The sequence below is a fragment of the Callospermophilus lateralis genome, chromosome 3 (genome assembly GCF_048772815.1).
Source record: "Callospermophilus lateralis isolate mCalLat2 chromosome 3, mCalLat2.hap1, whole genome shotgun sequence".
Lineage (NCBI taxonomy): Eukaryota > Metazoa > Chordata > Mammalia > Rodentia > Sciuridae > Callospermophilus > Callospermophilus lateralis.
Window position 1 is genome coordinate 116092782 of NC_135307.1, and position 21666 is coordinate 116114447.

General features: G+C 51.9%; 1 protein-coding gene across 1 annotated transcript in view; it reads right to left on the minus strand.

The window, feature by feature from the left end:
• Positions 1 to 11631: 11631 nt before the first annotated feature.
• The window catches only part of Hcn4 (hyperpolarization activated cyclic nucleotide gated potassium channel 4), a 38471-nt gene continuing 28436 nt past the window's right edge, over positions 11632 to 21666 (minus strand). Inside the window, exons 3-8 of the mRNA XM_076848682.2 lie at positions 19748 to 19909; positions 17403 to 17621; positions 14397 to 14543; positions 14062 to 14302; positions 13216 to 13380; positions 11632 to 13100 (exon numbers count right to left, since the gene is read on the minus strand). Of these exons, the coding sequence (XP_076704797.1) occupies positions 11632 to 13100; positions 13216 to 13380; positions 14062 to 14302; positions 14397 to 14543; positions 17403 to 17621; positions 19748 to 19909 (2403 nt within the window). The remainder of the gene's footprint in view (positions 13101 to 13215; positions 13381 to 14061; positions 14303 to 14396; positions 14544 to 17402; positions 17622 to 19747; positions 19910 to 21666) is intronic.

Below are 21666 nucleotides of genomic sequence, written 5' to 3' on the forward strand. Positions count from 1 at the left end.
AGTTGATGCTGTAAACTCTATGGCTTTTTAAAAACAATTTCATGTTTTTATTTAGTATTGGAAACCCAATACACTTTTTTAATCCAATCAAACTCTGGTCTGGTCAAATAGTTATTTTCCTAATTCAGGGGCCCCCCTGTACCCCAATTTCTGATAGGCCTCCCTGTTCTTCTTGCAACTATAAAGCCAGAAGTTCCCAGGGGGACCCAAGGAGGGGTGGCATATAATCCAGGAGATTATCCACCACCAGCCCCAAAGATGAGTTTTGTCCCTGTCCTTGCCCTTTCCCCAGCTATTGCTGTTCTTCAAGGACCAAGGCCTCAGGAATGGCAAATGACACCTAAGCAGCAACCCTAAGTGGTATACATGCCAGGTGACTACCACACAGCTCATTCTGTGCCACAGTGGGCTGCCCTTCCCACTCCTGACTCACCATTCTTGGATGCCTGACACCAGGGGCAGAGGTCTGTAGGGAGGCGGCCTTTGCCAGGCTACCTCACCTTCTCGCTGCATTCACTCCAAGACTAATTGTGTTGGCCTAAATTCTGGGCTACAAATAGTGGAGCCCACAATCGCCACAGGCTCACTGCCATCCATGAGCTTGCAGCAGAGTGCAGGCTGTCAGGAGCATAGCATGCCTCTGCCCCTGCACCCACCTGCCCTGCTGCCAGCCTGTACCCAGGTCCCACCATCCCTATAAGCCGTGTCCAAGTCTGATCTCCCCGAGCTCCGCATCTGCTTGTCTGCCACAGCCTCCAGGTCTAGAGCCCTGCCTCCTGGTACACCTACTGCTCTAGCACACAAGGATGCTCCTGAGACCATTCATCTTGCACATGGATGCCCTCTTCACTGCCACTCCTGTGCAACCACCGCAGCGCCTGTGTGCGCTGCCACCTCTGCATCCCTAGGTGGCGCTCTTGGCACATTTTACAGTGATGGGTCTGTCAGAGAGCCTGTGGGCTCTGGGGACAAGAGAGTTTCTCATTCCTTTTGGAACACCTAATGCTGAAGCAGCTTCTGACAATGGCTGATACGCGTCTCTTGGATGAGTCCCAAGGACTCCTGGCTGGAGTGTGTTGGAAGTCTTCCAGCCCGTCCCCCTCCCCGCCCTTCCAGGGATTTCTATCAGTCCCTAGTGTTCTGATGCCAGGATCCTCCCATGTCAGCAACAGGGACCCTCTGACAAGCTGGGGTGAACTCAAAGATAACAATGACCTACCTGCCTCTTAATGACCTTTCTTGGAGTCCTAAGAATGTTGATGCCAAGACTACCTTGATGCTGGGAACTAAGACAAGGATGTCCTGCAGCTTGGTTCTCAGATGAGTGACATGGGCAAGGCTGGATACAAAGAAGAAACACCTCCCTCCACCCCTGTTTTCAGCCCTTCCCAATTTTAGTCACCTTCCTGCCAGGTGGGAAGAGCACTATCAGTAGTGCAAGGGCAGCAATAAACAAGCCACCAGTAGATGGCCTGTGGGGGCATGGGCAGGACACAGACAGGCAGGGAGCTGAGAAGGACCACCCCTGACCACGCAGACAAAAAGAGCCCAGACAGCAGGTCCCAGACTCTTGGTCTTGGGGTTCCAGCTATCAAAGCAGGGAGCACCAAGGGTGCTGGGGGAGAGGTGGGAGATAGTAGTTGAGGAAGATACTACTTGAAATTTTTCATATGCAGTGCTAAGTGTTATTAAGACACAGTTACCCTTCAGCCTGATGGCCTCGTCCACGTCAGGATACCCTTCTGCTCAACTAGGAGCTTCATGGAGCTGGGAAATGAAAAGGGGCCGAGTTCAGAGAAGTTTAGCAGGATCATTTGCTGCATTTGAGAAGAAAGGTTTAGAATTTCCCAAAACAGTTGGAGGGTGGGCAGCTGGTACCTTCCCCAAGGTGGCAAGAGGATTTGGGGCCACATGGGAAAGTGCCTCCAGAAGGAAATGGCTGGCCTTGAGGCTTTCCAAAGATCTGTTAAATGGGATGATCTGAAAGATGACTTAATGCTGTTGGCGCTTCTATGAGGTAGACTCCCTTCAACTCCCCAAATCTTGTTTAACACCTGCTTCATGCACAGGCTTTTCATGAGCTGTGGGTCACTACCCCAGATGGAGAAAAGAGCCCCTGGCCCACGCGGCAGAGGGACCATGAGTCTGGCATGTGCAAACAAGCCATAAACAGAATTGGTTGATTGGAAGCAGGAGCTCAGAGCCCAAAGTGACCAGACCCAGCTAAGCTGAGAATCCACAGAAATTTAGGGGGCAGAGGAGAGGGCACAAGACCCGTCATGGGCTCCAGTCAACCTCATCCAGATTTAACAAGGCATGTAGTATCTGGGTTGTCATCATATTACACTGTCACATCCTCCCTCCCAGGTCCTGGAGCAGAGCCCCATTGCCTAGTTGCTAGGTGCCTATACTCACTGACAGCTCTACTGTCTCCCAAAGTGGAGATCTGGGAGCTGTTCTAAGCTCTTCCCTTAACATCACAAAACATTGCTCAGCAAATCCTGCCAGTTCTTGCTCTCAAGGGTCCCTAGAGCACCTCCTCCTTGTCTTTTAGGCAAGCCCTTGATGGACCCCCTGCCTCAGTCTCATTGGCGACTTCCACACAATTTCCCAGGTGCCTTTTCTAACTTAAATTAGCTATATCTCCCCTGCCCAATACCATGCAGGAGGAGCCTGGATCTATTCTTGAACACAAAATGATGGACTGGGCACCCATAAGCAAAGTTGCCTAGAAATGGCAGAAGAACCCACTGATAGACATTCTAGATTACCACACAGAGGGGACACTGGCCAGGCACTGTGGCACAGGACTGTAACTCAGAAACTTTGCAAGACACCAACTCAAAAATAAGTAAATAAAAAAAGGCTGGATGATAGCTCAGGGGTAGAGTGCCCCTGGATTCAATCCCCAGGACAGCCAAAACGAAACATGAAAAACTGGAACTGAAACCAAAAAAATCTTGTGGGCAGGTAACATGAGAGAAGGACTGTTCTTCCCCACGGAAGATAGATCCCTCTTACCACATCCTAGACTCGGCTTAGCCTTACCTCCTCTGCAAAACTTTCCTAAGTGTGCTCCCCTGGAAGAATTAGGAACTTGTCAAAGCCCCTTAGCACTGGTCCATGAGGAAGGGCCTTCCTCACCCAAGAATCTGGGAGTCATTTATTGCTTTGGGATACTCCTGAGGACCTACTGTGTGCCAGGCACTAAGGACGCAAAATTAGGAAGACAGTCTGCATTCATTGCCTAGACAGAGCATGGACATTTAATGGACAGCTAGCAGACCTGAATGAAGTGATGTGGGGAAGGAAGAAGTATTCAGCACTTCCTGGAGAGCTGGGTGGCAATGTAAGACACCATTTCAAAAACAAAACAAACAAAAAAAGCCATAAAGAAGAAAATTACGTCAATTGCAGGACAAAGGATGGAACTGGAGGATATTATATTAAGTGAGATAATTCAGACTCAGAAGACAAGTGGACAAGTGGAGCTCAGAGCCCAAAGTGACCAGACCCAGCTAAACTGAGATCCTCTAGTCCACTCCCTATTTGTTTTCTCTCACATGTGAAAGCTGAAGGGGGAAAAAATGAGAAAAAACGGAATCTCATGAAAGTAGAATGGAGACCATGGGGTAGAGAAAGAGGGTCTGGTACCTACCTGTCCCCTCCCTCCTCCTTCCCCCAGGAGGGAAATGGATCATATTATGTTCTATGAACGTAGGAATGTACCACAATGAAACCAGGATTCTATATAATTAGTATGCACCAATATAAAAATGTTTTAAAAGAAGAAATGCTTGGGAAGAGAAAGTAAAATGTTCACTCTGAAATACTAAGAAAATGAAAAGGTATTCCACAAACTAGGAGAAAATATTTGTAGAACATCTCTCTTTTAAAGGACTTGTACCTTAAATGTATTATGATTCAATAATAAGGAAACAAATGACTCAATAAAAACAAATGAAGAAAGGTTTGAACAGTCACTTTACCAAAGGACAGGCATGATAGCAAATAAATACCTAAAAAGATGCTCAGTATCTTTAGTCATTATGAAAATGTAAATTAAAACCAGGAATTAACATTACACACTCTCTTGAATGGTAAAAAATCAAGAAGACTGACAGCATCAAGCATCGTTAAGGGTAGGAAGTGACCAGCACTATCATATAACTGCTGATGGGGATGCAAGACAGTACTTCAACTTTGGGGGGGAAATCTGAGCTTTTTCTTTTACCTCGTTTTTGTGGGGAGTAACCAGGGATTGAACAGGGCCTCCCTATTTGCTCAGGCAGACCTCATACTTGCAATTCTCCTGCCTCGGCCTACTAAGTCACTGATATAACAGGTATGTGCAATCACACCCCACCTGACCGTTGATTATATAATTAAAAACATACTTATGTGCCACTCCTAGGTCTTTTTCCTGGGCGAGGGTACTGGGAATTGAACCCAGGGGTGCTTAACCACTAACCCACATCCCCAGCACTTTTTAATTTCTTATTTTGAGCAGGGTCTCACTAAATTGCTGAGGCTGGCTTTCAACTCACAATTCTCCTGCCTCAGCCTCCCGATCCTCTAGGATTAACAAGTGTGCACCACCATTCCCAGCTCATAAGTCTTTAAGATCAACAAAAACCTATATTAGTCTTGAAAATCGCTAAGAGTAGAACTTAACACACACACACACACACACACACACACACACACACACAAACACACACACACACAATGATTTAGCCATCTCACTGCTCACACATATTTCAAAGCCTCATGCTGTGCATGATAAACATACACAATTTGTATTTGTCAATTTAAAGTTTTTTTGAAAAAGAAAATCTACACTCACATGAAGACTGAAATATGAATGTTCGTCAGCACTTTATTCTTAATAACTTCAAGCCAGAAGTAGCCCATCGTTCATCAGTGGAAGAGTGAATGACTCGTGCCATCCCATACAGGAGAATATTGTTGCACGTGGCACTGACCAAGTACAGCAGCACAAGGCTAATGAAACAAATGACACAGACTCAACAATTTGTGATGCCACCTAGATGACATTTTAGAAATGGCAAACCCTGAGTGACAAAAAAACAGATTTCCCAGGGTCAGGTTTGAAAGGAGGAGACTGCAGAGGGAGTTCTAGGGAGTAATATGTCCCAACTGGGGATGGTTGTAGGAGTGTGTCTCTTTGTCAAATCTCACTGAACTGTACATTTAAATTGTTAGATTTTGTTACACAGAAATTATAGCTGGATAAGAAATATAATTAGCAGCAGCAACAAACATACAAGGAACTGGTAATCAATCTAATAGAAAACTTGATGAAGAAAATTAAAAGACCATATTGAAAGGATTGGCCAGGATAATTAATGCCCAGCAAATATTCCAGATCCCTCATATCAGTTATTGCTATGTTATGGCCCTTGACAATGGAATATTCGAGGCAGTGATATGTGTCCCTGCTAGAGAGATGACTCAGATTCCACATCTCTCCCATTGGTCTCTTCTTCTCCCACAGGGATCTTTAAGACCTGAACTTTTTTTTTTTTTTTTTAAGTTGATATCAGTAAAAAAAAGTGGCAGCCTGGCCCACACTGGAACAAACCTTTATTGTGGCATATTGTTGAAATCTGAGACTTTTTCTACTGGAACATTTAGCAAAGGATTCCAGTAAACCAAAAACATGGAGCAAGAGTGACTCCCCTGCCCTGCAGGTGGAAGGATAAGTGGTTAGAATACTTGAAACAGCTGGTGATATCTTTTTTTTTTTTTTTTTTTTTTTTTTTTTTAGTTGTAGAGGGACACAACATCTGTATTTATTTATTTTTATGTGGTGCTGAGGATCAAACTCAGTGCCTCACACGTGCAAGGCAGGAGCTCTACCACTGAGCTACAGCTCTAGCCCTTGGTGTTATCGTGTAAAGTGAAGATTAACTCACCCTTTGACTCATTAATTCCACCCCTAGCTATAGAGTCCAGAGACCCCGTACACATCTTCATCAGGAGCCATGAACAAGAGCACTTGCTGCAGCCAAGTTGATATTGGTGAGAACTGGAATGGACAGACACACCCTTCTTTGGAAGAATAAAAATGTAAATTGTAGACTATTCATGGACTGGAATGCTATACAGCAAGGGAAACGAATCAACTACCTTCCATGTATTATTAGGATCTCAAAATTATACTATTGAACAGAAAGAAAGAATTATGAATAGATGCCTCATGTATGTAAAGGTTAAAAATCACAAATGCATTGAGTGGTGTATGAACACTGGGTGGGTATGACCCAGCCCCTAGTGCAGATGATAAAAAAGATAGATTGTTTTTAAAGAAATTTAAAACAATAATAAAACTAACTGAAACCTAAGTTGATTTTTATTGTCACCATGTACCAGAAATGCTGAACAATATTACTATCAGCATCCTCCTCCCGCTCAAGGAGACAACTTCCAATCCCCACTCCCCCACCTTGGTGTGTAACATTGTTTAGAGACGTTTATTTCCCTAGTGGAGGGATCATGAAAAGCAAGGGGATGACAAATTAAAGCCCAGATGAGTGGTTTTCCTTGGAGGAAGAAAATAGTTGGGCATCTTCACATATGCTTCTAGGTGTACTCCTTATGTTCTATTTCTTAAACTGGGTGATTGGTAAATGGCTGTTTATTTTACTTTGAATATCTTATTTGTGTGATATGTCTTCTTCTGCATGCATGACATATTCCACCTTCAAGAGAAATGAAATTGAAGAAGCCAAGTCAACAAGGGGCAGTGGCTGGGGAGGACACACTCTGGGTGCACTGGGACCTGCTTGCTCAGAAGAGGGTGAAAGGGCTGGTCCTTCAGAGGAGGGTGAGCCGCCCAAGTGGCAGCAGCCCCAGCTGAGGCTCGGGATGGGGGGTCTATGGTGAAGGGGAAATTTGGGAGGCTTTTTCCTCTGAGTGGGAAGCCATGGGCATGAGTGAGGTCGCCCTGGGAGCATGTACGGAGTGACAAGATAGGGGTTACAGCTAGAGGCCCAAGGAGCACCAACCTTTTGGAAGAAAGAGGAGCCCTTAAAGCTAAGGCTGAGCAGAAAGGTGGGGCAGTGAGGAGACAGCAGGGACCCTGAAGCTGGGGAGGGCCTGGTCAACAAGGTCAGCAGCCCCTGGATTCCACTGTGTGGGCCATGGGGACTTTGTCCAGAGCCATTCCAGGTGGGACAGCAGCGGGGAGAGGCAGAAACCAGATTGCAGGGGAAGAAGAAGTGATGCCCAAGGAGGGAAATGAGGACAGGAAGTCGGGACAACTCTCAAGATGTCTGAGATGAGAGAGGGATGTCAGCTGGGAAGGGAAAGGGGAGGGATTTTATTACATCTTTTAAATTTTTCTTGCAAATTTCCTAGTCTGATTTAGTCCCACTGAGGCAGAAGGGAAGTCTCAGGCCTTCCCACCGTTTCTGGCCGCCATGAACATAGTAGGTGCCCCTGGAGGCTGAAACATGGGGGTGGGCAGTGGCAATTCAAGGTGAGGGGGAGCCGTCTGCCCTGGTGGGGAGGGTGTCTTATCACTGACGTCGTCTTGAATTGGCAGCATATGGTGATAAGGGAAAGCAAACTAGCACTGAAGTCATTTTCATTGTTGTTTTTAATACTCTCCCGGGACAACAGCTCCTACCATGCTACAGGAAGGGGCAAGGTTTGAGTCTCAGGGCCCTGAGCGTGCACTCTGGCTCCTTCCATTCTAGCTGACGGGGGTGAGATGAGTTCCTGCCCCATGTGAGCCTCAGAGTCCTTGGCTCACTGTGATTGGGGCTCATTCTGACCTTATAGGATTTTTTTTGGGGGGGGGAGTGGAATAAGGTAACAGGAAAACACTCAGGATCTAGAATGCAGTAGGCACTTACTGAGTGTCCTTCTGGGGTAGGGAACAGGGAAGATAGTGACTGGTGTGGCCACCGCCTTAGCAGTTTGGTTGGAATCCCCAGAGAATCCCAGGAACAGCCCCCTCCCCCAGGCTTCCTACAGTGGCTGTCCAGCTGAAAAGGTTTCCTCAGCCCGAGGCCAGCCACCCAGAGGTGGCGGCAGTTGTCTAAGCACAGATTGCCTGGCAGCACCTGGGCCTGTCCCTGTGTTGTGCCTTCTGTCCCAAAGGAAGCACCACTGCCTGGCCGCAGGGGGCAGTTGTCATGGGGACGCCAGGCCCTGCTGAGCTGCCTCCTTAGCAACGCAACGGGACTCCCAGGCTGGTTGCCACGGAAACGGCCTCAGCAAGCAATGATGGGGAACGGCTGGCCACCGGGATCCCTGCCCTTTCTGGAGGACTTTCCCCTTCTCCTGCAGGCAAGAAGGCACTCCCTGCACCACCAGGAGCCCCGGGGACTCCGCTTTCCCAGCCTCAGGCACCTTCCCCACACAGTGAGGTATGAGGGCCTGTAGGGACCGTCTGCTGCAGGGTTGGTGGAGAGGACCAGACCCAGCAGGCCCCAACCACCACTGGCACTGGAGAGGGAAAGACCGTGCCACACCTCCTTCCAACTGGGCCCCAGCTCTGGCCCTTCTACCCAGTCTGCCTGAGCCACACAGAGGTCCAGCACCATGCCCCCATCCTCAGCCACCCCCATGATGCCTTCCTCCCAGCCTGCCACCTCAGGTCCCCAGCTTCCCTCCAACTCTTCTGAGGGCCCTGCCTGATCAGGCAAAGATGGAATCTCCCTTCTCAGTTTCTAGCATGTTTACTACCACCCAGGATCCTGGAGTCTTGGCAGTCGGGAAGGATCTGAGTCAGGGTCTACACTTCCCCCAGCTCTGCCTCCCCCGGAAGTAGCAAAGTTGCAGACTTAATGACCCACCTGCAGGTACACACCTGTGTTGGGCCTTATATACTCCCGTGCACACCTCTGTGCACAGAGCTCGACCCAATGGGCTTGAGAGTGAAGGTTTGTACACACGCCCATGTGTGTCCCAAACCCTGCACAGCTGGGCTTCTAAGACTCCAGGATTGCCCATTAACCTCACCCAACCCCGACCCTGTCCCCTAGAAAAAGGCAGCACTTGCTGGAATTTTTTTATTTAAATAAAATATACAACACGGTGCATTTACCGTTTTCTGTTTTAAAAGTGGAAGATTTGAAAATTGCTTGTGGGGATTGGGGATGGGAGGGCCCACTGACGACCTGGCCTCTCGAAAGTCTCCCCAGAGAGGCCAGCCTGGGTCAGAGTTTATAAAATGTGGTGTGAGTCAAGAAGAGGGTGGCTAGACCAGGCCCCGGCCTCAAGGGGCTCCTCACCCCATGTGCCCTGGACCCTCCCACTCCACTCCTGCCCCTTCCAGGCCTGCTGCCTCCTCTGAGCTGCCTTCCTTGGTGGGGTAAGAAGCTGGGGGCTTGTAGAACTCAGGCTGAAGTTTAGATCCTATCAGGTCTAAGAACTCTCTGGGTCCTAAGAGGCTTTTCCAGCCCTGTGGAAACTCGGGCCAACGGTTGCTAGTCTTCACCTAGGATCCCAGGACCTTGGCCCCTTCTCTCCTGGATTATTGCCTCCAGTTCCCTGACACCATCTACAGGCCACTAACTCAGCCTGTCTCTTGTCCCAGAACAGCGCAGGGCAACCTGATCTTGCCTACCCTCTGGCTTGAAGCATGGAGAGCTCTGCATGGACAAGCAGTCCTCATGCAGGTCTTATGGCCACACCTGCCTCTGCCCTTGGCTCTGCCAGTGTCCTATTGGAGAGGACAGTTGAGCCTTGGGGAACCTCAGCTGCTTTCACTTTGTGCCCGTCCCCATGAACCTGCTTGTGCCCTCTAGTTGCCTTCAGAACCAAGTACAACTCAGCCCTGTGGCCTGCCATCCAAGGCTCTGCCCTACAGCCCGTGAGTCTACTCCCGAAGCCCAGCTCCACATCTGCCTTGGTAATCGCCCCTCCAAGTGCTCTGGCCCACACCTGCCACTCCATGCCCCCTGCCTTCCTCCCTCTCTCCATTTCCTCCCACATCTCAAGGCCTGGCCCAAGCTACCACTGTCCACACATCTCCCTTGGCCACCTCCTGAGTCCTGAGATTTTTAAGACTTGGAGTCCTCAGCAAAGCTCTCTGGGTTCTCACCACAGCTCGCTGGAGTAATGGGCTGGGCACATGAGGAGGGGGCAGAAGAAACGTGATTTATTGAGCACCTACTATGCTGTATGCCAGGCACCAGGCTGGGCATTTCACATATATTCTTTTTCTTATCTGGTTCTCATAGATCCTTGTGAGGCAGTACCATAATCATTCTCATTTTACAAATGAGGTAACAGATTCAGAAAGGTCAGATAATTTGCCCAAGGTCCCAAAGCTAAGTGACAGGGCTAGTATTAGAACCTAAGCCTGATTGTGGCCAGACTCTGGTCTCTTCCCTGTGCACCAGGCTTGGGGCCATCTAATTCAGCCCCTCGCAACACACTTTTCTGATAGGCTCTGGCCTTGGGTGGGCACAGACCTACATCTCATTAGTCCCAGCCCTGCTGCTCCTGCTTACATGATTCTGGAAAAATTACCAAGAACTCATTTTCCTCATCTGTGAAATGGGGAGAATCAAAGTACCTACCTCACGGTCTTTGTGAGACTGAAGGAGTTAATGTGTGTAAAGTGCAATACCAGTGCTTGGCACAGAGCAGACTCAATAAACAGAAGTTCCCTCACCTCCCTTGTTTAGCTGGGAACACTGAGGGCCACGGAGGTGATGGTGTGCTTGAGGCCCTGGAAAGGGTGAGGTTCAGCCCCAAGTCTTCTGCTTCCCAGTGGTGAGAGGTCAGGCTAGGACTGAATTTGGGCCCAGAGATGGGGAAAGAAGGGTCTGCTGCGAGGTCCTGGGGGTCCTCTTCCCCGAGGACTGGAGAGAGTACACCCCCAGACTCTGTGGTGCCCAGCCTGCGGGCCACGGCGAATTGCTGGATGTAAGGTGACCTGGGTGTCCTGGCAACATAGGGTTAAACTAGATTGCACACATGTGTGCACACATGTGAGTGGCTATCTACATGGCTCTACAGAGCGCTACATAGCTATACATATACACATCTTACATACATATACATATACATATTCATATACATATCTTGCTACGATAACAGTAGAAAAAAATGCAAGGCCCTTGGGGCCCCGGCCCGATTTGTCCCAAGGACTCAAGTGTCTGAGCCTCCCCAGGAACACACCCAAGGACAGCCCCTTCCTGGGGGAATATGACGACCCCCAACAGAGTGGGGCTCCAAGTTCACAGCCAAGGGCTGATGGTACCTCTTGTTCTAAAATGAGTACAATGACAGGTCTGCTCTAGGAACCCCAGACATGGGTCACCCCCATCCCTGCCCCACCCCAGAGAACCCACCTGCCTTCCTCTGGCTTTTGCCTTTGGGCCTTGCCTGCTCCCCTCCCGCTCCCTCCCCCTCCCTCCCTCATTCCCTCTAGTGCTGAGTATTAAAATAGTCTATAAAAGCAAGTGACCAAAAATCTATAGCTCTAAGAATACCTGGTTATTTTCTGCTGTCTTTTGTTTTTCTGGGGTGTGTATGTGGTATTTTTTAAATGATAATTATTATTGTTATTGGTATATCTCCTAATCACAGTTAAACCTGAAGGAAGAAAAGAAGGGAGAAAAAAGGAGAGGGAGGGAGGGGCCCGGCTCATAGATTAGACGGCAGTTTGGAGCGCACAGGCTCAGACCTGGCCCCAGGTTCCCTCTGGGGTGCAGCAGTCAGAGGGGGGCCCCCAGAAGAGGTGGCTCTTGCCCCAAACAATGAAAGAGGGGGTGGCAAAGAACCTGAGGATGTCTTCCGAGGCAGAGTGACATGCTGGCCAGGGACGGCACCATGTGGCCTCCCAGGAGGACCAAGGCCTCCACTGCTTCCGCTTCCCCCGCTGCTGCCCCCGGCCCTGGGGAAGAGCGGGAAGGCAGCCACAGACTCCCCTGAGGAGTGCGGGGACGCTCTGCGGAGAGTCTGTGCCCCATCCTGGGGGAGGGCTGGCTGAGAGGCTGAGATAAGCTTGAGGTCCTGGGTGAGGCGGCCTGGGGTGAGGGGTGGCGTGCCCCTGCGCTGAGGAACCTGGGGTGGTGGGGGACTGGAGGCGGGTGGCAGCAGCAGGGAACCATGGGAGCCAGAGGCCCGGGGTGGGGCACTTGGGAAAGTTCTTGGGGGGCCTGGGCTCTGGCCAGGGGGGCTGAGACCTCCTCGGGGGGTAAAGGCTACAGGGGAAGCCCCTCCAGAGGCCCCTGCCATGAAGGATGGCCTCTCGGGCTGCCGTGGGGGTGTCTCTGGTGTACTTGGTGGGCCAGTGGCCAGACCTGGGGACAAATCCCCGGGAGGCTGGCCCAGCTGCCCAGGGCTAGATGACGGGGACCTGGATGAGGGGGGAGGAGGCAGGAAGTGCTCCAGGAGTCCCAGGCCTCCCCGGGCCCCCGGCAGTGGGGGTGGTGGCTGGGCAGCCTGTGGGGAGCGGGCCCCTGACTGCAGTGGTGTGAGCAGCGGGGAGTCGGACGAAGACAGGGAGCCACCCAGAGCCTTGTGGAAGTGGCCAAACCCGGCCGTGGTGGTAGCGGCTGCAGCAGTGGACGGTGTGGGGGCTGGTGGGGAGCCACAGGCCCCTGGCGGTGGGGAGGAGCTGGACGAGGGCAGGAGAGGGCTCAGTCCAGCGGGTGCAGAGAATCCAGCCAGCTGTTGGATGTGGAAGGAAGATGAAGATGGCGTGTCCACCTGGGATGGGCTGCTGGCAGGTGAGGCGGAGCCCAGAGCAGAAGGGATCAGGGACTGCAGGCGCTTCAGGTGCCTTGGTGTCTGCCCGGCCCCGAGGTTACCCAGCCCGGGTCCTGGGGGAGGACGGAAGATGGCAGCAGGCAGGCGAGGGTGGTGGGTGAGAGCTATGGCCACAGATGTGGTGGCAGCGGCAGCCTGCAGCGGCGCCTGGATCAGTGGGGTCCAGATGACAGGTGTGGGGGTTGGGGTGGCAGAGGCGCCGGCCTGGACACGATGCGCACAGTGGGCCATTTCACGGTCATGTTGCACGATCTGCTGGATGATCTCATTCTCCTGGTAGTTGAATACGCCCGAGTTGAGGTCATGCTGGACCTTGTGCAGGAGGATGGAGTTCTTCTTGCCTAGGGCATAGTGCAAGAGCAAGCGCTCAGGCCAGAGCAGAAAGGTGGCAAGGTTGCAGGAGGGAACCTGCCCTCCCACCCTCCTGCCCTCCCACCCTCCTGCCTGTCCCCTCACCGATACGGTCCAAGCGGTCCAATGCCACAGTCTCGAAGGCCCTCCGCATCATGGGGTACTCCTCCAGCACCTCATTGAAGTTGTCCACACTCAGTGAGTAGAGGCGGCAGTAGGTGTCGGCCCTCACGCTGGCTGTGCGTCGGCCCCGGGTCAGCAAGCAGATCTCTGCCAGGATATCAGGAATCAGGGTGAGGTGTGCACAGTCTCCCAGGCCATGGTGGGGGTGGGGGTTGCCCTGATCTCGACTTTGGTCCCCCACTGATTGGCGCAGAAGCTTCACAGGCTCACAAGGCCCCACCCCAGGCTGTGACCACACTGGATGACAGTCCTTCCACCAAATGGATGTGGGATTGTTTACCATCTCTGGGACCGTCCCCTGCAAGGGCTGATCATCTGTATCGTCCCACAGTCCCCAGGCTGTGATGGTATCTGGAGGTGGGGCTTTGGAAGGTGACCAGATCATGAGATAGGAGTCCTCATAAATGGTACTAATATTTTTATAATATTTTATATATATATTAGAGAGAGCGCACACTCTTTCCACCCTGTGAGGAAGTAGAAATGGCAGCAGTCTGCAACCAGGAAGAGGCCCCTTACCAGAACCTGACCATGCTAGCACCCTGGCCTCACACTCCAGCTTCTGGAGCTGTGAGAAATAAATTTCTGTTCTTCATAAGCCACCAAGTTGTAGTGCTTTGTCAGCCCAAATGGACTAAGACACCTCTATACTGGGTTCACAGACACCCACCTCCAGGCTGTGGCCATGACAGTGCCTCTGTCCTCCAGAGTCTCTCCAGCCTATTCCCTAGTGGCCCCTGCTACCCCAGACCCCCCTGGACACCTCACCTCCAAAATAGGAGCCATCAGCCAGCTTGGTTTCCTTGTTGCCCTTGGTGAGCACACTGACCACGCCATGCTGGATGAAGTACATCTTCTTGCCAATGGTGCCCTCGCGGATGATGTAGTCCCCTGGCTGGAAGACCTCAAAGCGGAGCTTGGTCAGCATGGAGGTCACAAAGTTGGGGTCTGCATTGGCAAACAGTGGCATAGAGGCTACCAGTTTCCGGCAGTTAAAGTTGATGATCTCCTGTACAGATTGGGACACAGGAAGAAGGAGGTGAGGGGTGATGCCTGCCAGCAAGGCGGGCTCCCCCCACTGCCCAGGCCACCTGCAGGCTCACCTCCCGCAGTGGCTCACTCAGCTCGCCCAGGATGCTCTCCTCATCGAACATCTTGCCCTGGTAGCGGTGCTCGTAGTAGTCATGGATGCGCTGCCGGGTGTCGGGTGGGAGCTTGTGGAAGGACATGTACTGCTCCACCTGCTTATACTGAGGATGGGGGAGAGAGATGGGTGTCACCTCTGGGCACCCCCAGCTGATGACCAGAGCTGGGCTCTAATCCTGGGGGCTTTCCTGGCCAACCCTGGTTCCTTGAGATAAATGTCCTTGGTGTGGGTGTGACTATGCTGTGCCCAAAACAATGGCCCTGACTCCATCTCTTGGAGTGCATGGGGCATGGGGGAAGGGGCTCCCTTGGTGTCTGTTCTTGTGTTCCATACTATAGAGATATGGGGCGGGGGGGGGGGGGGACAGGGACTGTCCAACGTCCAGTTGCAGGATACCAACTGCCCAGAAGGGTAATCAAGTTTCTTCTGAACGTCTGTCATTTCTACAGTACAAACAAGACACTGACTCTGGAAGAGGAGGAGCTGCCTCCTGCCAGTAGTGACAAATGGGCACAGTCATCAGGACAGGACTGCAGCAGGTCAGAAGGGCTAGAGGCAGAGGCAAGGAGGCCTGGTCCTTTGTAAGGTATGTTTGTAACGGTGGCCTCAGTAGCTCCAGCCCAAGGGAAACACAAGGTGGAGCAGGACCTTCAAACAGAAGTTCAGGTGCAAGGGCTTTGTGAACCTAAGTCCCTGGGGCTTGAACCAAATAAGGAATGATCCTGCCCCTCCTGGCAGTGCCAGGTGAACCTTGCTCCAGTTGCCCCTGCATTTTGGGTGGAGGGTGGAGTCCTCAAGAGTAGAAGACAGGAGGTATTGATTAGGCACTAACACAGATTTTTCCCACCTGGGAAGGAAGGTTAGTCCCAACAGCCCCAGGAACAATCAGAAAAGGGGAGCCAGTTCTCAAATATTAGTGTTCCACAGAGATTTCAAAGGGCAACTGAAGACCAAAGGGTGATGTTCTCCGAGCTCTTCCAATCGACCTGCCCTAAGTTGTCTAAGTTGTGCAAAGCCCAGTGGGGGAGTGACTTCCTGGCTGGCTGTGGGGACACAGGCAGCTGGCCCTTTTGGAGCTGTGTTGTAGAGACTCCCTCTACAGTGAACAGAGAGGAGGGAACAGTGGGCAGGAACCTAAAGGTTGGTGAAGTGATCCAGGGGGATAGTGGGCAGGGAAGACATTTAGGAGAGATTCATGGGTGAATCAGAAAAACTCAGAGAGCTATTAGCCTAGGAAAAAGTCTCAAATGGGAAGTCACAATGCAGCTTGACACTGGCCCTACTTATAAACCCTGATGCATTTTCTAAATCAATCCCAGAAAGAACTTCCAACCTCATCTCAGACTGAGTTCCGACCCTAACCACACATGGAGCCTGACGTTGTCACATACTGAGCCCAACCCTGGTCACAGGCTAGGCCCTGATGGTGGCCTGAGATTAATCCTTAACTGGACCTGGGTTAATCCCTGACCTTTATCACCTGATTCCTGTTGTACCTCCCCTCCCTAGCCCACGAATTCCCAACCCAGAACCCTCTGTTCTAACCAGACCGATTTCTTTACCATCCTGCCACTCACCTTTGCTCATGCGCACCCTGACGACTGACCTAGAATTCTCTTCCACCTTCTTCTGCCTCCCCAGAGTGAGCTCTCCTATCCACCCCAGCTCTGCAGACTCTCCCAAGCTCTCCTCTTAGTGTCACAGGACCTGGGCCTCCACATCTGAATGGCTGCCATCTGACGGTCACCCCACCAGGAGACAGCAGTCAGAGGAACAATACAATCAGACTGATATATTTTTAAAATACCGTGTGATGAGTAGAACAGAGGGCAGAGAGGAGCCTGCTTAGCTAATGAATATTGAATGGCCTGCTCTGTGCTCTGTGCGAATGCGGTGCTGCGGGTTTGACTTGCATTACTCCTCACAAACCCTAGGACAGCACTCCGCATACTCTCCCATCATACAGTCGGAGTCCACCAATCAGGTGATAAAGGTCAGGGCTTAACCTGATGAGAGGTAACCTGCCCATGCTCCTAGAACTCATCAGTGAAGAAGCTAGGGGAGACCCAAGGCAACCCGACTCCAGGCCACAGCTCAGCTGCTGTGGTTGAAGCTGCTGTGGTGACCTGGGGAGAGGCAGAAGCTGGCAGTGAGGGTGGACAGAGGCCGGCTGGGAGGAAGAGAAGGGAGACACAGCTTTGAGGTGGGTGTTAGTGACAGAGATGGCAAGCATGGCTCCTGGTTTCTGGCTGGGCATCTGTGCTCCTCGTGTCCATTAATAGAGAACACATATGGGAAGAGTGGCCGCTCGGAGTGGAGGGGGCCGGGGAGATTGTTCTGATTTTGGATGTGATGAGGTCGAGGTATCCAGGGAGGCATCCAATGAACACTCCAGGGCTGACAATGAGGTGGAACTGATTATATAACTGGGCCCCACTGATGGACACAGAGCACGCGGGGGTGGGGGTGCTCGAACGGGAACACCTAGGAACTGAGGCAGAGAATCAAAGAGCTTAGGGCCCAGCCACCATGTGACGGCTGAGAAGAGAAGCCAGCAAAGGCGAGAAAGTAGGACTGGTCAGAGAGGTAGGAGGAAGCCAAGAGCGCGCAGTCATGGAAACCAAGCAAGGCCAAGAAGGAGCAGGAGTCTGCAAATACCAGGAGGCCAAGCGAGATGAGGCCCCAAAAGACCCACTGGATTCAACAACACCCAAAGCGCTGATGCCTCAGTGCAGAGAGACAGGCCCCCAGCTACAGGAATGGGAAGGCATGGAAGGTACAGATAGTGAGACATTTATAAGTTTTAATCCAGGGAGTGAAGCAGTTCTCATTCAGGAGGTGACCCCTGCTCTGTCTCTCACACTAGACATTTGGGGGCTGGCCACATGTGCTCCCTCATACAAAGAACCAGTGGGCAGGTCCTCCTGAGAGAGCCCTGGGTGGACATGGCTCTCCAACCTACCTTCTCCTGGTACTGGCGCCGGGAGGAGTCCAGGGACTGGATGAGAGCAGTGGCGTGGCCGATGAACATGGCGTAGCAGGTGGCACCCACAATCATGCTGAGCATGGTGAGCCAGACGTCAGACATGCCCACGGGCGCCTGCCGTCCATATCCAATGCATAGCATGTGACTCATGGCCTTGAAGAGGGCATATGAGTACTGCTTCCCCCACGAGTTGTTCTGTGGACAGACACAAATGGGCGTGGACCAATGAGGGGGAAGGCCCATCTCACTGGCACCTAGGACATTCCCTGCTGCCTTGTCTCCCTCCACCTAACTCCTCCCTAGTGGCTGAGCCCCAGGCTCCCCATCTTGCTGACAGATGAAGGCTTTAGGTGAGTGGCAGAGAGGCCAGGACTATGGTGTCAGTGGATCCTCCTTTTAGGCCATCCTCCTCCAGTGGAGGGCAGGGGTCAGACTGGAAGACCCATCAAAGGGCTGGGAGCTGGCCTAGCCTTGGTCTGACCTCAGCCCTGAGGGTTGCCCTGGAGCCTCCTGGCTGAGTAGCAACAGGCTCCAGGCTGAGCCACCCTGCTGTCCTTCCCTTGCTGAAATAACTCCATCCCCCACCCCTAAACAGCTGTCAAGTGAAGCCCATTTCCCCACTGACCTCAATTATAAAACCGATATGCTTTCCCTGGGGGGATGGCTCTAGCAGACTGTCCTCCTTTTGGGTGAGCAGAAATTAAAGCTGCCGAGCTAACTGGCTTCCTACAGAACACCAGACAGTACCCACAGGGCAGCGGCCACCAGTTCTCTTCCCACTGCCCCCAAAGGTAGACTCTCTGGAACACGGTGAGTGGGGCAGGAGGAGGGAAGCAGGGAGCGAGGCTCCTGGCTATTTTTTTTTTTTAAGTCATTGATGGACCTTTATTTTATTTATCTTTAGTGGTGCTGAGGATCGAACCCAGTGCCTCACACATGATAGGCAAGCACTCTGCCACTGAGCTGCAGACCCAACCCTCCTGGCTATTTTTGTCTCCAAAGCCAGTCAGTTTCTCAGGGAAGGCTCAGTGGGGGAACACTGGGCTCTGAAGGACCATCACAAATTTAGTGCCTGCGTGGGCTTGTCATCTCCACACAGAGGAACCTGCCCCAAACAAGGGGGCTGCCAGAACCCCAGCCACAGGCCTCTCGCAGAAACCCACCCAGGGCACAACTCACAGAGCTCTAAGCACTTCTGCAGGCACCAGGCTGTCCCCAGTCCCTGAAAGAAGTAAAGCATAGAGCCACAGAGCCTCCATGTTCCAGTCATGCAGACCATCCTAGACGGAGCCAGGCTCGTTCCTGGGGCCTGGGGGCTCAATCCAGATGAGGGCAGGATGGACAGGGTTGGTCTCCAGAGGTAGAAGGGTGTCCTGTGTCTTGTGTCATCCCCCCACCTGCCTTGGGGAACAAGGGCAGCCCCTAGGTGCTCTAGTCTGGGCTTCTGGCTGGCCTTCACTGCTGAGCCTCTGGGGACCAGGAAATTCAACCCATATGGCCAATTCATTTACACTTAGCTCATCAAAAAGCTGTTTTGTAAAGGCCTATTTGATGCTGAAAGATGCCTCAGGGTCTCTTTCACCTCTTTCAAAGCCAGTTTTTCCTCCACTGGTGCCCTGGGGATCTGCTTTCAGGCCAAACCAAACAATCTGGGAGGGAGTATAGGGAAGCAGGAGCTCAGCAGAGCCAGAGAAGGGCTCACAGGTACGGGAGCCCTTCCCATGCAGAGCAGGGCTGGGGGACTCTCCCCTAGGGCTTCCAAGGCCCCAAGTCCAACTTCTCTCACCCACCCACAAGGCTAGAGGACGGGGCAGGCTCTGTCCTCTCTGCCCTCTGTGCTCAAGGTGCCACCCATGTATCCACTGGAGAACGGTGACCGCCCAGCTCTGCCCCTGGAGCAGAAAGTCACACTGTGCAATCTGGTGGTACATGTGTGACACAAATAGTGCCCTTGCAGGCTTCTGTTTTCCCGGGCTCAGCTTCTAGGGGCCAGAAGTAAGAGGGTGGGAACCCTCAGCCCAGCTTTGTCACACTGATAGAACAGGAGGTCACCTAGGTTTAGTCTCCTTGGGTAAAATTAGGCCAAATATCAGGGCTCCCCGCAACAGGTGAGGCCGTAAGAAGGTGGTGGTAACAGCCGAGAGCCCTGGGAGCGGATTCCTGGACTGAGCAAAGCTCGGCCTGGAATGAATACAGACATGTGCCCTTCGGGCAGTCACCTGCCGGGATTCAGGAGTTCTGAGCTGTCAATCCTCTCTACCATTTGGACCTCTGGAGAAGGAACCCCCAGCCCAGAGCGAGGGCCTCCTGGGTGCACTCACCACCATGTGGTTGATGGACACCCAGCAGTCGTCGGGAAAGTCCTGCAGCATGGGCACCAGGAACTGCAGGCAGCCGTCCCAGTGGCAGAGCAGGAGCATCATGCCGATGAGGTTCACAATACGCACCACGGCGCTGGCCAGGTCGTAGGTCATGTGGAAGATCTGCCAGCAGAGGTGGAGATGTTGGCAGAGTTAGGTGAGAGGACAGGAGGAGTGGTGACCCCCTCCTGGCCAGATCCTGAGCAGCTGTGGGCACTGTCTCCACTTTCAACGCAGAGCACCTGCTCAGCAGGAGATCAGGCTGGGGCCGGGGAGGGAGGGCACTAGAAGAAGCAGGCTGCAGGTGTGGGTCTTAGAGGGATGCTCTGGGCATCCATGCAGATATGGGTACCTCCCACAGGAGGTGCAGCCATCCAAGACATGTGGGAAGAGGCTCCCTGGAGCCCCTTGCAGCCCACCTCTTCAGCTTGGCTAGGGCATTGATACACCAGAGTTCTCTGGACTGTCATCCTGAGGGTTCCTTAGGGACCATGGTCTGGAATCAAGCTCAGGGCGTGATGTTTTCCTAAATCTATCATTGAACTCTCAGAACCCACCCAGAAGCAGTGGGCTCTGCCAGAGCCAGCCATGGAACTGTAGATACAGCTGCACAGGCCCACAGATTCCATGTTCAGACAGATGATCCTAGTCCCAGTTCTGACACAACTTCTAGCTGCATGACCTTGAGAATGTCCCCAAACCTCTCTGATCATATTTTGTCATTTGCAAAATGATGATAAAATCCTTAACTGAGTGAGTTGTCAAAAGAATTAAATTATACATATAAAGTACTTAGTACTGAGTATAGAAGTATTCAATAAATTATAAGCCATTATGAACTGATAAGTTGCTATTAATAATTAATCTTTATGATTAGTTAATATGTATTAGCAATATGCATTCCCTTATACTTCAGTGAAGAAGTATGAGAAGCACGCTCACAAGCCCAGCCCACTGCACCTGCCCTTTTCCACTGGTAGTACCGAGTGGGAGGCTGTAGTGTGGCAGGGTAGGATCCAAGTGGGGATTCATCCCTGACTCACCTTCATCCTCCCAAATTTGCCACACTAGCATATGACAGGGACTCATGCATGGAGGGAGTCGTGGTGACAGGGTAGTCAGGGGATGGAGAGGTGAAGGGACATCTTGAGGAAGGTCTGTGGAAGTTCTAGCCTTGCTTCTGGCCTGGGAGACTTTATGGGGGTGCCTCCAGCCATCCAGTTCTGGTCCCTCCATACTGTTCCCAGGCAGAGACACCCCTCTTAGACAGAGGCATTAGGTCAAAATTATGGGACTGTCGAATGTCACAGAGACTTAGTTGAAATTCATTTCAGAAGGGGAAACTGAGGCCCAAAGAGACAGAACCTAGATATTTCAACTCTCGGTTGAGAGCCAATGACACGGGCTGCAGAGACAGTGGTCAGCGGGGGGCAGGACAACAACCTCTTGGACTCACTGGACCGAGTACCTAGCTCCTGAGCTATATGCCTAGCTCCATAGATATATGCCTACCCCTGATACTGGGGTGTCTAGACAAGGGGACCAATTGTTCTACATACTACAAGCTTACATATTTCAAGTTGTAAATCAGGCTGAAAAACTGTTAAAGGAAACATTCTGTGGTCCTACCTTGACAGAATACACCATCATAACATCCTGGAGGGCCCAGTTCTAAACTAGAACTTCAGAAAACCACACCAGAACATGGGCCACCTCTCTTCTCTGACTCTGTTCCACAGCAAGGAACCTCAGGCCACAACCAAGCTCCATCCATGCCACCACTACCAACAGCTTCCTGTGAAGGGTCAGGGGAGTGTACATGAGCAGGGACCTGAATAGGGGCCTACACAGGCCCAGGAAGCAGACTTCTGGCTGTTTGG